Source organism: Apodemus sylvaticus, chromosome 17, assembly GCF_947179515.1.
Source record: "Apodemus sylvaticus chromosome 17, mApoSyl1.1, whole genome shotgun sequence".
In the NCBI taxonomy this organism is placed as follows: domain Eukaryota; kingdom Metazoa; phylum Chordata; class Mammalia; order Rodentia; family Muridae; genus Apodemus; species Apodemus sylvaticus.
Genome location: NC_067488.1, coordinates 69,109,402 through 69,124,386, shown reverse-complemented (window position 1 = coordinate 69,124,386; position 14,985 = coordinate 69,109,402). Strand labels below are relative to the sequence as shown.

Here is a 14,985-nt window from a genome sequence, read left to right as displayed (position 1 = left end):
CCCAGAGTCTCAGGATGGATGGCAATGGGGAACTGGGGAGCCGGGGAAAGTGGGAGGTCGGGGCAGGAGCTCATGGTGTGTGGGGGAGGAAGGAGAGAGAAGAAAGGCAGAAGATAAATGTAAGCAGAGTCAGTTGTCAGGCTCTGGAGGAGTGGCACATAAGAGCTTCAGAGAATCAACTGTCTAAGGGCTCAGTAACAGCTCCCTCTTTGGGAAAAGCCATCTCCACATTTCTTTAAATTCTAAGCTCTTTTTAAAAGTTTTAAATTACTATACCTTGGTAGTCCTAACCCTGCCTACCTCCAGCTTTTTAACATCCGCGACTGGTGTGGGCCTCTTGAGGCAGCATGTTGTCTAACCGTCTAACACCTCCGTGCCTCTGACACAGCATGAAGACCACCAGCCCCTCAATTAGCATGGCGCATGTGTGAAAGGAAGTAGATAATCATGGGTGAGATGTCTCTGGGTGATCTGTGTTAGGAGTTGAGGGAAGCCATTGACTGGACACATAAAAATCCAAAAGGCAGAGAGGGCATCTGACATACCCATGGCCCTCCGTTTCCTCTCCAGCAGCACATGCTGGGTGGAAGGAAATGGGGGCAGGGGGAAGAATTCAGAAGTCTGTTTGAATTGCCTCATCTCTCTCTGCCCTTTTATTTAAAAGAAAAATGCCTCGTCCCTTAGCTACTTAGCGATCTACGAGCTACAGATCTCCCCTCCCTTACCATGGCTGTGGCAGAGCCACTGCGTTTGGTTCTGGGATCAGCCAGGGTCATCTACACACTAGGCCAAAGCTCCCCCACTGGGCTACGCCCCTAGACCAGCCTGTAAGTTATTTCCAGAACCATTACCGGCTGAAAACCAAGCCCTTTCCTTCCAGTTAGTTTTAATGTCATCTCTGTCCACTCCATTGGCCATGGCCCTTCTGGAGACCCGATTGTTTAAAGTTACAATGAAAAGTAATAACAGTGACTCTGTCCTGCAACCAGAGCGCTGGCTAAAATAAACAAAGATATCACCATCATGTTACATTTTCATTTGATTTTCACTGATTCTGTAGCTACGGTAAACTTTGGGCTTGATACCCAAAGTTATAGTCTCTAGGAAAAACCAACAAGAATGGACATCAGTGGAAAGTAAGAATTGGGTCACGTGGTGGGGCAGCTGAGGCTGCTCAAAAAGTCATATATTCAAAGGCAAATTGAATTGTGATGTACTGCAAGTTTACAGTTTATAAGCTAAATTATAAAGCTGCCTCTCCCCCCACCCCTAAAGAAAAGGTATGAGGGATATCCCGGAAGTATCTTAGCATTAGCTTAGGCATGATCAGGCTTGAGGGCTGGCCTGGGTTGTGTTGTGTTGGGTTGAGTTGAGTGGTTTCTGCAGTACTGTGTTGGAGAAATGTTCAGTTGAGCAGATGGCCGTGCAGTAAGGTTTCTGTCCCTCCCTGCACTGTGGAGTGCCATGTAGGCACTTAGGAGATTCTTTAAAAGTGCCCTAAGTGATGTTGGTGACAGGAATGAAGATCCCCAAGGCCAGGAGTCAGAACTCCAGCATGGCAGGAAGAGGCAGCAGGCAAAGGCGTTATTGTCATCCCCAAGGGCTTCATAGCCAAGGAAGCCAGAACGCTTCGGTTGTGGCTGATTCCTCACGGTGCGGGAAGAGGGGTCAGTTGTCCTAACAGGTTCTAAAGAACCAAACAGACCAAGTAGGATGCATCTGCTGTGTGGTTTGAGATTGAATGCACATGGAGACAGATGTGGAGCGGAAAGACGACTGGTTGAAGGCTAGAGACATTCCGTGTGAATGAGAAGCTGAGTTATTTCCCATAACTTGTGTTGATTATACATCGATCAACTATGTCCATATTCCGTGTGTAGGGGACGGGGGTCTAACCCAAGGCTGGGCAATCGCTCTATGACTGAGCTGCATTTCCTTCTATCCCCTTGGGTTTTGGTTGGTTGCTTGCTTGCTTGCTTGTTTTGAGACAAGATTTCACTGCGTAGTTCAGATTGCCCTAGAGCTCTGTGTGTAACCCAGTTTAGCATTGACTCAAGACCATCTGGCCCCAGCCTCTTGAGCACTGGGCCTGCAGACCTGAGCTACCACAGCTCGCTAGTGCTTACTTTTTGTGACCACACTATAAAGTGATTTTGTCCTCATAGAGAGGTTCAGTAACTTATGTAAGTGAATAAGTGAAACTTGAACCCAGGTCTCCTGAGACCCAAGAGATCTTGCTGACAATTAAAATATTAGCTTCTTTGCAAAGTTGGGGAAATAGTCATTTTTCCTAAAAGGACATAGCATATTAATTCTTTTATGTTAAACATTATCATTTTAATTATGAAATTTAAGGTATTAATTACTCATCTGGAAGCGTAAGCCAGATAAATAATCACTCTCTTTAGGCTAAGATATATTGATCCTTACTATCATACATATTAAGAACTAACATGTCTTCACACATACTCATGCTTTGTGGACTGGTATAGAAGCCATTGATACTTTATTCAGTATGTATGCCTAGGCTTGGGTCCAGGTAAGAAATAAAAATAAAATTAAAGAAAGAAAGAAAGAAAGAAAGAAAGAAAGAAAGAAAGAAAGAAAGAAAGAAAGAAAGAAAGAAAGAAAGAAAGAAAGAAAGAAAGAAAAGAAAGAAAAGAAAAGAAAAGAAAAGAAAAGAAAAGAAAAGAAAAGAAGGAAGGAAGATAGAAAGATAGATAGGAAGGAAGGAGAGAGAAGGAGAGAGAGAAGAAAGAAAGGAAGGAAGGAGAGAAAGAGAGGGAAGAAAGAAAGACTGACTGACTTCTGGGCATTATATCATTAGCATCTCACAAAAATCATTCACACCCTCATTGATTATGTGGTTGTGATTGACAGATGGATTTTTTTTTTTTTAGTTTAGAAATTCTTTTCTTTTTTGCTGATGCAGAGGAGGAGATTCCTCTGGGTAAGGAGACTCCTCCATGTCTTTCTCTCTGAACTGGAAAACTGAGAACCAACCGTTGGTCTTTGCTCATAAAGGAAGCAGGTGCCACCAACAGTCCAGAACCCACCTAACTGAGAAATCTGTTGAGGCAGATTACAAATGTCCAGGCTTGGTCCCCTGTGATGCTCACAGCCCGCCCCCTGAGAGGGAGGTGTTGCTATCGCCTTTGATGAATTAAGCAGCCCCTCTGCCCTCCCAGATCACACAGGAAGTAGAGTTAAGATGTGAGCATAAAGCTCTACCTTGAGACTGACCCTAAAGCACAAGCTCTCCTGTTCGTCTGCTCGTGGGACTCTGGGAAGATTTATTGCTTGGCCCTTCTCTTCTCTGTAAAAAGCAAAACCAAAAGTGATGGCAAAGCAGGAGGCCTTTGCCATAGGGGCTGCTGTGAAGGTGATGTGGTGGCTGAGGTGCTCATAGCCTGACTTTGCCATGCTCTAGCCATCTCTTTTAGCCCAAAGAAAGATGGAAAAGTTGTTTGCCTGACTTGGAAAGGGTGGGACCCTTCTAAGACCATACAGATCCTTTGAGAAAAGGAAGCCATTATAAACTTATTTCAAAGTAGAACTCCAAAGGAATTGAAGAAATGCTTGACTAGGTAGGTGACTGGTTAATGATTATAGTGGTTCTAAGGATGCTTTTAAAATACTATAAATTTCAGTTCTAAGAAAGTGCCTGGTGGCAGATAAAGTTCAGTTGTATATTCCTTGTGAAGGCAATTTGGTTTCAGTATGAAGTTGGACCTTCTTTGGGAAGATCTGGAGAAATGTGGGCAGGACTGGACACCTACAGATGTAGTCGCATCTTTATGAGAATGGCTCCAGTTTAAGAGGCTGGGCATCAGTAGCCGAGTATCCTGATAGATTTCGTGTTTGGGCTAAAAACGATGGTGATGGAACTAGCTTGTGCTGAGTTTAGGGTGTGTGTGTTTCTGGGGTTCCAGGATATGTGTGTATGTGTGTGTGCGCACGCGCGCGTGCGTTGTGATTCCAGGGTGTGTGTGTGTGTAGTATGTGTGTTTCCTGTGATCCCAGTGTGTGTGTGTGTGTGTGTATGTTTCCTGTGATCTCAGAGTGTGTGTGTGTATGTGTTTCCTGTGATCCCAGGGTCTCATGCATGCTAGACAAGCACTAAGTCTGCATCACTGAACTACAACCCCAGCCTCTTTACTTGATTAGATAGAGTCTCACTGTGTAACCTAGGCCTTGAACTTGTGATCTTCCTGCCTTACCTTCCAACTGTGGAATTGTAAGTAGATGTGTACCACAATGCCTGACCAACCTAGCCCAAAGGTCAATATCTACCCACACCACCTCAGTGACCCTCAGCTCCCCTCCCGTGTGGTAAGAGTTGGCAGCAGCTTCTAGAAGGGGTCACTTCCCAGAATTCCCAGGGGAATTATAGATGAAAGCTCACTATAAAGCTGCTTTTTCAGAGGGAGTCTAACTTCCGGCGGCCATGGCCTGGCTGAAGAAAGAGCAGCCAGCATTGCTCATGAAGGAGTAAAATGTGACAGCCACTTTGGCCAGTAGTTCCTGCTGTTCGTCAGAAGTCACATAGCATTGTCTGGTGTCCTAGCAAAGCTGCTCTTGCAAACACATCCGAGAGAATTGAGGCATGTTACCACAAACTAGATACGTGAATACTCACAGTCATCATTCATAGTGATCAGAAAGTGGGACAACCCAAGTCCGTCAGCTGATGATGAACAAACATGTCCCAGCTCCACAGAGTGGCGTTATTCATCTGTGAAGTGGAACAAGGTTTTATGTGCCGTGTATGAAGCTTCACACAGGCTGGGTGAAGCCGTACTGCAAAGGCCGTGCATCACGTGACTCTTTAATGAAAAGCGGCAAATCTGTCAAGACAGAAACCAGATTATTGATTGGCAGAGTCTGGCAGAGAGTGTAGTTAGGATACAGCCGTTAGGGAGTGGTTGTACAGAACTATCAATATTCTAAAGACCTAAAGTAAATCATTCATTTTTAAATGGCTCAAAATGATAACTTGTGTGTATTTTCATTTCATTTCGGGTTTTTTTTTTTTTTTTTTTTTTGAAAAGAAGCAAGAACTAAGAATCTAGCCTTTCAACTGCAGCTTTCTACACCTCAGAAAGAGAGGGCGTGTTGGGCCTGGTTGCCCAGCTTGGAGTTCTGTGCACTTTGGATCTAGACAGTTGGATATCCTAGTGACACGCATAGTTTTTCTCGGCATGACACTTGGTCCCGCCTGTGCTTGGTGATGCTTAGTGATGTCATTAGACAACATTATGTCATCATAGGCGCTTCCCATCCTCCTGTTAATCAGTCTGAGCTGACAAGTGCCAGTGACACCATCTGCAGGTAGGCAGTGACCAGGTTACACGTGAAAACCTAGAGCCAGGATTTGCCAAAGAACCCAAGCCCCTGGATTATTGCAAACAGCCCAGGGAACCAACTTAATTGGCCACTCCCTTAATTCTAGTTTTCATTTGCAACTAAGGTCCAAGTTTACCAGAGCAAATGGATCATGGACCCTAGTCAGTCACGTGGGACATTCACCTCTATCAACCAGTAGCTTCCTCATGTCCATGGCCATGGCCTGGAATCAGCCCACAAACAGTGCCTGCTCTTTTATCTGGTAAAGCATCCTGCTTCTTGGCATGTCCAGTGTGATGGTTTGTATATGCTTGGGCCAGAGAGTGGCACTATTAGGAGGTGTGGCCTTGTTGGAGGAAGTGTGTCACTGTGGGCATTGCTTTAATACCCTAGTCCTAGGTGCCTGGAGGCCAGTCTTCTCTTAGAGGCCTTCAGGTGAAGATGTAGACCTCAGCTCCTTCAGCACCATGCCTGCCTGGATGCTGCCATGCTCCTGCCTTGATGATACTGGACTGGACTTTTAAGTCAGCCCCATTTATATGTTATCCTTATAAAAGTTGCCTTGGTCTGGTGTCTGTTCATAGCAGTAAACCCCTAATTAAGACACCTGGAGTTGCAGACAAAATGACAGTAAGTGCTGCAGCACAGTCTGAATTTGCAGCATGTGTTCTGTTTCCATAACAGAGATAACAGAGGATACTTAGTCACATACTCTGTGACCCAGATTCCCTGTCAAACCATTCACTGTTAAGTTGTTTGGCCTTGTGTGACTCTCACCCAAGAGTCACCAGAATTGCTGGTGAACAGGGAAGGGATTCTCTGGCAGTTACAGATTACTTCCCTAATGTTAGCCTTACTGCACCAGGACTCTGCCCTGCTCTGACGTGACTTCCCCCTCGTCCTAGTCTGGTTCCCCTGTGCTGGGAGGCATTTCTAATCTGTCTTACCGTAGCTCAGTTCCTGTTCATAAGTGTCGACTTGTAAAGTATATGGTTTTCACCTTCCTTCATTAAACAAGATGTTTTCATTTAATTAACAAACAAGAAAAAGAGCCAAAGAAAAAGCCCAAGAAATGTATGTGGATGCAGACACACAAACGCACGCACACACACAATCACATACACACAGAATTCCATAAAAACACGAAACTAGAAACTATAATATAACTTGGGAAGCAGAGGTAGGCGGATTTCTGAGTTCGAGGCCAGCCTGGTCTACAGAGTGAGTTCCAGGACAGCCAGGGCTACACAGAGAAACCCTGTCTTAAAACAAACAAACAAACAAAAAAAAACAAAAAACAAAACAAAAAAAAAAGAAAGAAAGAAACTAAAATATATATATGCAAAGGACCTATAAGGTCAAAACAGAACAAAGCTCTCCTCTCTTCTCCTCTCTTCTCCTCTTGCCCCCTTAACCTTCTTTCCCTTCTGTCTCTCCACGTGCTCATGTCAGCCTCTACTCATTTACACTCTCTGTCTCTCTGTCTCTGTCTCTCTCTCTCTCTTCTCTCTTCTCTCTTCTCTCTTCTCTCTTCTTTCTTCTCTCTCTCTTTTCTCTCTCCCTCCCTTTCTCTGTCTCTATTACCCCCTCAACTTTCCTCCTCATGCCTTAAATAAACTCTATTCTATACGAGAGAGAGAGTGTGTGAGTGAGTGAGAGAGACAGAGAGAGAGAGAGAGAGAGAGAGAGAGAGAGCCCTCACAAAGCATTATGAGACAAAACCCCTCCAAAACTGCCATTGAATTCAAGCTCTGTCAGCCATCTACTGCTGGGCTTGCCTTGAGGAGTGGTTCTTATATTCAATGAGACTCTGTTGATTTTGCAAGCAGTTATCACTGGAGATAGCTCCAGGGTTAGGTTCACGTCCACTTGCTCTTTCAGCACTATGACCCCATCAGGCTCAGACCATCACAGGCCCCGTGTGTCCTGCCACAGTCTGTGTGAGCTCATGTGTGCATCTGTCCTGCCTGGTCCCCTTGCTGTCCTCCATCCCCATTGGCTCTTACGGTCTTCTCAGCTCCAGAGCCACAGGGTTCCCAGAGCCACAGGGCAGGGATTTGATGCAAACATCTCATTTAGGCCTTAGTGGTCCAAGGTCTTCTCTCTGCGCTGTCCAGCTGTGGGCTCTGTGCTCCCATCTGTGCAGAAGGAAGCCTCTCTCTGCGCTATCCAGCTGTGGGCTCTGTGCTCCCATCTGTGCAGGAGGAAGCCTCTCTCTGCACACTGTCCAGCTGTGGGCTCTGTGCTCCCATCTGTGCAGGAGGAAGCCTCTCTCTGTGTTGTCCAGCTGTGGGCTCTGTGCTCCCATCTGTGCAGGAGGAAGCCTCTCTCTGTGTTGTCCAGCTGTGGGCTCTGTGCTCCCATCTGTGCAGGAGGAAGCCTCTCTGAGTATGGCTGAACAGGCCACTCATCTATGAGTACAGCAGATGTTGTTAGGGTTCGTCTTGTTGCTACATTCCTTTAGAAGATCATTAGAATCTGCTTTCCCCCAGGTCCCTGACCTATCTAGTCTCAGGCTCTTGACCACCCAGTGTCAGGGATGGATTCCATCTCATGAAGTGAGCCTAAAATCCAGTCAGATATCCAATGGTCTGCAATAGTGGGTCTTGCAAGCAGTTTGCCACCGTAGATTAAAGGGTTTGTGGCTGAGTTGGTGTTCACCTTTCTCCAGGGGTAGCCTACAGAGCTCCTTCCAGTGCCGTGAACTGGTCCATAAAGATAAAGGCTCTAGGTCGGCAGCAGCTTGGCTTCTCCATGTTCAGTGAGTTACATGGGTGTTGTCTTTAGCAGTGGGGCCTTGCTATCAGTTGGTAGATAGCAACTAATAGCCTTGGAAATAGCCTGGGTTGTCCCATGGAGCCCTCTTGGCTAACAATTATATTAGATATAACCCATTTCCAGTACTGGAAGCTTTATTTGGTGATGGGAGAGGTCCAGTTGGGCCTCCGTCTCCTGTGTTCTTCGGTAGTTCCATTTAGATCACCTTTCTGTGTATGTATTTAGGAAGCTTGGACTGTAGTGGATTTCCACAGGAGCCCTCCAATGGCCTTAGTTACACTACCCTACTCTCAGTCCCTTCCCCCACGGCCCTTCTCCTCCCCTCCCCATCTGATCCTCCTATCCAGTCTACCCTTCAGTCTATCCACTACTATTCTACTTCCCCTTCCTGGGGTGATTCACTCCACTCTGCTGGTACCTTACTCTTAGTACGTATCTAACCACTGAGATTATACAGACTGTAGCCAGCTTGTCAAAAACTTAACAGCTAGTATCTACATATAAGCCAATACACATAGCATTTGTCTTTTTGGATCTTGGTGATCCCATTTAGAATGATTCTAATCTTTTGAATTTCATGATTTTATGTTTTTAACGGCTGAGTTCCGTGTTTCCTTTATCCATTTATCTGCTAACAGGCATCTAATCTGTTTCCACTTTCTGGCTATTGTGAACTGAGTAGCAATGAGCATGGTTGAGCAAGTGCGTCTGCGGCAGGATGTAGAGTCCCTTAGGTATGCATAGGCCCGAGTGGTATAGCTGGCTCTTGAGTAGATGCAGGCCCAGCTTCCTGAGGAACCACCACTCTGCTTTCCACAGTGGCTGAATGTTTGCAGCCTTATGAGCACTGGATGAGCGCTCCTCAAACTACACATCTTCCCACAATGGATGGGTGCTCCACTTACTCCACGTCCTCCCAGCATGAGCTGGCGCTTGTATTAATGATCTTGGTCATTCAAATTGGTGTAAGAGGGAATCTCAAAGCAGTTTTGATTTGCATCTTCCTGATGACTAAGGATGTTAAACATTTCAGTGTTTCTCAAACATTTGTGTTTCTTCTTTCAAGAATACTGTTTAGATCTGTGTACTCCATTTTAATTTTAATTGGGTTGTTTTCTTGATGTCCAATTTTTTTTAGTTCTTTAGTTGACTTAAAAAATTTTTTTCCCATTCTTTTGCCTGATCCTTAGTCAGAATGATGGTGTGAGTCCTTTGCAGTACAGAAGCTTTTCAGTTTCATAAGGTCCCATTTATTAATTGTTCTTAGTGCCTGTGCTATCAGTGTTCTGCTCATAAAACCTTTTCCTGGGCAATGAGTTCAACACTATTCCCCTTTCTCTTCTGTTAGAGTCAATGTACCTGGCCTTTGTTGAAGTCCCTGATCTCCTTTATATTATTGCTTTAGCTAAGATGTCAAGTGCTGTAGTTGTCTAGATATGGAGAGAGTGGACAGCCTTGTCTTGTTCTGGATTTGAGTGGAAATGCTTTGAATTTCTCTCCATTTAGATTGATATTGGCCTTGGGTTTGCTGTAAACTGCCTTTATTATGTCAAGATTTGTCCCTTATATCTCTAATATCTCCAGGATATTAGAAGGGGCGTTAGATTTTGTCAAAGGCCTTTTCTGCATCTGAAATAATCACATGTTTCTTATCATTCAGTCTGTTGATGTAGTGGGTTACATTTACAATTTATGTATGTTAAACCACCACTGCATCTCTGGGTTGAAGTCTACTTGATCGTGATGGATAATCTTTTTGATTTATTCTTGTATTTGGTTTGCGAGTATTTTATTCAGAATTTTTGCATCTACGTTCATAACAGAAATTGGTCTGTAATTCTCTTTCTTTGTTAGGCCTTTATGTGATCTGGGTATCAGGTTAACTGTGACCTTGTAAAAACAATTGTTCCTTTTGTTTTTATTTTGTGGTGTAATTTGAAGAGTATTGGTGTTCACTCTTTGAAAGTCTGGTAGAATTCTGAGCTAAAGCCATCTGGCCCTAGACTTATTTTGGTTGGGAGGTTTTTAATGACTGCTATTTCCTTAAGGGTTATAAGTATAATTAAATTGCTTGTCTGATCTTGATTTAACTTTAGAGATCATATATATCAAGAAAAGTATCCATTTCTTTCACATTTTTTTAATTTGGTGGAGTGTATAGGTTTGAAAGTATGTTTTTATAATCTCTGGAGTTCTGGTGTCTGTTGTCATGTTTCGCTTCGTCTCTAACTTCGTTAATTTTTATCTTCTCCCTCCGTATTTTAGTTAATTTGGCTAAGAGTTTACCCATCATTGAGTTTTCTCAAAGAAACAATTCTTTGTTGCATTGATTTCTGTTTGCTTTCTGGGTCCTGTTTTATTGATTCGTCCCCAAGTTTACTTCCTCACCTCTTCCCTTGGGGGCCTTAGCTTTCCCTTTTGTTCTAGAGTGCTTTTTTAATGAACTCTAATAGGAGATCTCTCCCACTTTTTGATGTAGGCAACTTAGTGCTAAGAACTTGCCTCTTAGAATCACCTGCATTGTGTCCCACAGGTTAGGTATGTTGTATGTCTCATTTACATTCAATTTTAAAAAGGTTTCTAACTCTTCCTTAATGTCTATCTTGACCCAGTTTTTCATTCAGTAGACAGTTGTTCAGTTTCCCTGAGTTTGTAAGCTTTCTCTTGTTCCTCTTGTTGATATCCAGCTTTAATCCATGGTAGCCAGGTACAAATCAGGGAGCTATTTAAATTTTCTTATATTTGTTGAGATTTGCTCTATGTCCAAGTATGTAGATATCAGTTTTGAAGAAGGTTCTGTGAGGTTTAGAGGAGATGCATTCTTTTGTGCTTAGGTGCTTTGTGCTTTGTGTCTGTGAACATATGCTAGGTCCATTTGTAGGGTCATTTAGCTCGAACACTACTGTTTAGTTTTTGCCTGGGTGACCTGCTTATTGGTGAGATTGGGGTATTGAAGTCGCCTACTATGGGGGGATCAATATGTGATTTAAGCTGTAGTGGTGTCTTTGCTTTTTTGGCTTTGGGGGTTGTTTTGTTTTTTAATGAATTTGGATGCCTGTGTTTTTATGCAAATGTTCAGAATTGTAGCCTCCTCTTGGCAGAATTTTCCTTTGAGTGCATAGGATCCTTCCCTATTTCTTTGGAGACAGAGGGAAGAGCGCTGGCTTCTGATTATCATTGACAGCCTGGTGACTACACCCCACCTTTTAGCCTCTGCTTTTACTAATCTTCTTGTTTTTTTTTAAAGGTCGCTAGTAATGCAGTCTGAAGAAACTATTTCTTGCTATATACAGATACAGAAAATAGGCACCAAAGCCATAATATATGGAGTTTTCCCTTCCATATTTGTCATTTGGTCTTTTCTGGGGTGAACATTTTGAAAATCATCTCTCATGTATTCTGTAGATTGATAGAAGGGTCAACTCAGTAAAAACGCAGATAAATCCAATGCCAGAAGTAAGTGTCTAATATAGAGAGCCTTCATACATTCATTTTTACGTGGTTATCCTTTTTACAGTCTCAAAGATTTAATATGATTTATTAAATATTCTATTGGAATGAAAATTATGGCAAAAATTGATTCTCAGAAACAGTACCTTATCTGAAATAATAGTTAATAAGTCATTCGTACATATACAGATGTTTTTATAGAACTACAAAAAGGAATTCCCAGGGAAATCGGTTATTTCTTATTTCCACTTCTTCTGTAGTCCCGCTACATAGACAAATGCCTAAGTCAGTAGAGCAATGTAAGTAAAAACTCTGATGAGATTAATTTTGTCATCTACTTGGAATTATCCCCTGTACAGTCTTTTAAATCTAAACAAGTGTAAGGACAGAGAGTTTTTGAATAGCTCCTCAGATGTGTTTTATTTCTAAAACAACCAAGATTATTTTGTTGCTGATCTGACATGCCTCTCTTGCCTCATACAAACATGTCCTTCCCTGTGCTGGTAACAGTGACTGTCTGCCCAAGCCACCATGGAAGGAGCAGAAAAGTCCACACAGGTGACATAATACAGGGACAAAATGGTTAGCCAACAGACGGCTTTTAAGACATCCATTTGAACAGGACAAAGATGGGTGGAGCTCTTCCAGACCAGACCAGCATCTGGGGAGGAAGTCAGCCTTCTAATTTTCAGGTAGAGGTGCATCTTGTTTTGGCAAGCAAGCCAATTCTAGCCAAATGTTGTGGCTATGAGACTAAGGCAGTGGAACACAGTGTCTGCTCCCATCTCCATGTCCCTGGGGCTGTAGCATTCCTGCTCAAGTTTTAACCAGAGGAGCTATTTGGGTTCCAGCCAGATTCGTGGGTTCATTGAAGATCTGGCTAAATTCAAATGACTTGGTCTCAGAACTAAAGAACATCCATGGCCGACTTATGAGTAGTGTTATAGGGTCAAGAGTTGTGTTTGTTTGTTTGTTTGTTTGTTTGAGCGTCTAATGGAACAGGACCTAAATCCAGTCAGAAAGTGACTGTCTACTCTCAAGATGTCAGTGCTGCTGCCACAGACAGCATCTTGCTGGGATATCTTGACAGGGCTAGTCATGATTAGAGCTTGCAGGGCTCATGGTTGGGTAAGACTTGTAGGAACTCAAGCTGGACCAAATTCAGGCTTGGAGAGGGGAGGTGGGCATAGAGGAGCCCACCCCTGGCTGAGGAGCCCTTGGCGATCGATAGCTACTTGGGAGAGGAAGGGGGACACAAAGTTGAGTGGTTAGGGAAGAAGGTGAGCGGGTCCAGGAGAAGTTGGGGGGTGTGGACACATAATCAATCACTTGTACTAAATTCTTAAAGAACTAGTAAAAAAAAAAATTTTTTTTTTTTTTTTGGAAAGTCATGCAGATAGGGCTGGAGAGATGGCTCAACAGTTAAGAGCACTGACTGCTCTTCCAAAGGTCATGAGTTCAACTCCCAGCAACCACATGGTAGCTCACAACCACCTATAATTGGACCCGATGCCCTCTTCTGCCGTGTCAAGGACAGCATGCTCATATACATTAAATCAATCAATCAATAAATAAATCTTAAAAAATAAACATGCAGATGATAAGGCTCTTGCTCACGCTTACCTGTCAACGCAGGGGGGCCCAATGCCCTGTTGACCAAATATCACTCACCCTATTTGCTTTATTTTATTTTATTTTTCAGGGAACAACTGAGGTGGAGATTAAGAAGAAAGGCCCTGGATCTCTCTTAGTTTCCATGGAACAACTCGCCTCCTACGGACGGAAGGACAGAATCAACAGTATAATGAGCGTTGTCACAAACACACTAGTGGAAGGTGTGTGCCCTGTCTTACCTATGGGGCAACTGAGCTGTGAGTGTGTAGTGTGTGTGGTAAATACAGCCCCACCCCTTGTACGGCCCGGCGAGCCTTTGGAATAGATCCCACCACATACAGAAATCAGGGTCACAAACTGTCTCCCCAAAGCTGCGTGTAGAGAATGGAATGAACACCTCAGACCTGCCAGCAGCATCACACACGGGTGTGGCGGGCAGAACAGTGGGGAATCCCTGGAGGATGTTGAGAAGCTCAGGGGACCCGCCCTTCCTCCGCTCCGCTCTGCCGACCTACAGCCCTTTGGGCTTTTCCTGAAGGAACTTGTACTGTGTGTTAGATTGTTCCTAGCTGCCACTTTCTGAGCACCTCCAAGAGCCACAAATATGTGAAGTGCATGACTCGAACCCTGAACCACAAGTCTCTCTTCAGGACTTGGTACACAGGGAGTGAGCAGCCACTTTGCATCCTGTCTGTGGGGTTGTCTGTGGGAGTTGACTTCTCTGGGCTGCATGGCTTCTCCCTGACACAGTTTGGAACAGCTGGGAGCTTCCTTTAGGCAGTGGTCCCCCAGCAGGTTCCAGCCTCTCTGCCCTTCTGGTATATATCCCAGGCTCCACTTGGATGCCAACTCAGGACCTAGCTTCCCTCACAAGCATTCCCGTTGGTTCTGTTTGTGTTTTATTCCTTTGGTACAGGCTTCTCTAGCTGAATCTGGATGTTTCTGAGGCTTCAGGTCTCATGGTTCACTCTGCCAGGCTGACTCAGCACTAAGCACAGTCCGCGAGATGATGGTGTGGAACAGTTCCTTGCTAGCCCAGGACACATTTTTCTGAGTTGCTTAAGCTCACTATGTGTGTGTGTGTATCTATCTGTCTATCTGTCTGTTGGGATAGGGGTGCCATGGAAAGAGAACCCCTAAAAAATCCCTGTAGTAGCACTGATATCCCCAGAGGTGCAAACAGTGAGAAATACCACGGGGCGTAAGAATATCAAGCTGAACAAACTCTCAGCTGCTTGCCCCAGCAGCCACTGTTCACGCTGGGTTTTCAGTTCCCGCAGAGGTCAGCATCTGATAGAGCATCTTCAAGCTTTGTGGCATTCGTTTTGAAGTTTCAGGCAAATTACTGCAGACTGTAAGAACTACGAGCTGAGAAACAGTAGCTTGAGAATTTTGACTAGTTTTATTATGCACTTAGAGCTCAAGACAGAACTTTTCCCAGTGTGAGTGGCACTCGAGATAGAAAGCCGAGCTCCCTCAGATGCGTTCATTACTGGCAGGGACACGGTCGCAACAGAATGATCCATTCAGCGCAGCCATTACTGATTGCTCACTGCTGTGGCCTGGCACAGGGTCTGGCCAATGTGGAGGCTCAAGCAACACTGTCACACTGGCTTTGCTGTGCTTGGAACAGGGGAGTATCGGTGTGGCGTCACCTCCAGAGGCTTGCGTTGAGTAAGAGCATGGGCACTTGCACTTTGAAACTGCCCCTGTCTTCTTCCCTCTGCTCTATACATTCTCTTCTTTCCACTAGACACACATACACACACTCACACACATACATACTAACACACTGAC

At 44.3% G+C, this 14,985-nt stretch overlaps 1 protein-coding gene across 1 annotated transcript in view; it reads left to right on the top strand.

The window, feature by feature from the left end:
• Nucleotides 1–14,985, top strand: part of Scn8a (sodium voltage-gated channel alpha subunit 8) — a 101,253-nt gene that overhangs the window by 45,979 nt on the left and 40,289 nt on the right. The window contains exon 12 of the mRNA XM_052161249.1: nt 13,277–13,409. Coding sequence (XP_052017209.1) covers nt 13,277–13,409 — 133 coding nt within the window. The remainder of the gene's footprint in view (nt 1–13,276; nt 13,410–14,985) is intronic.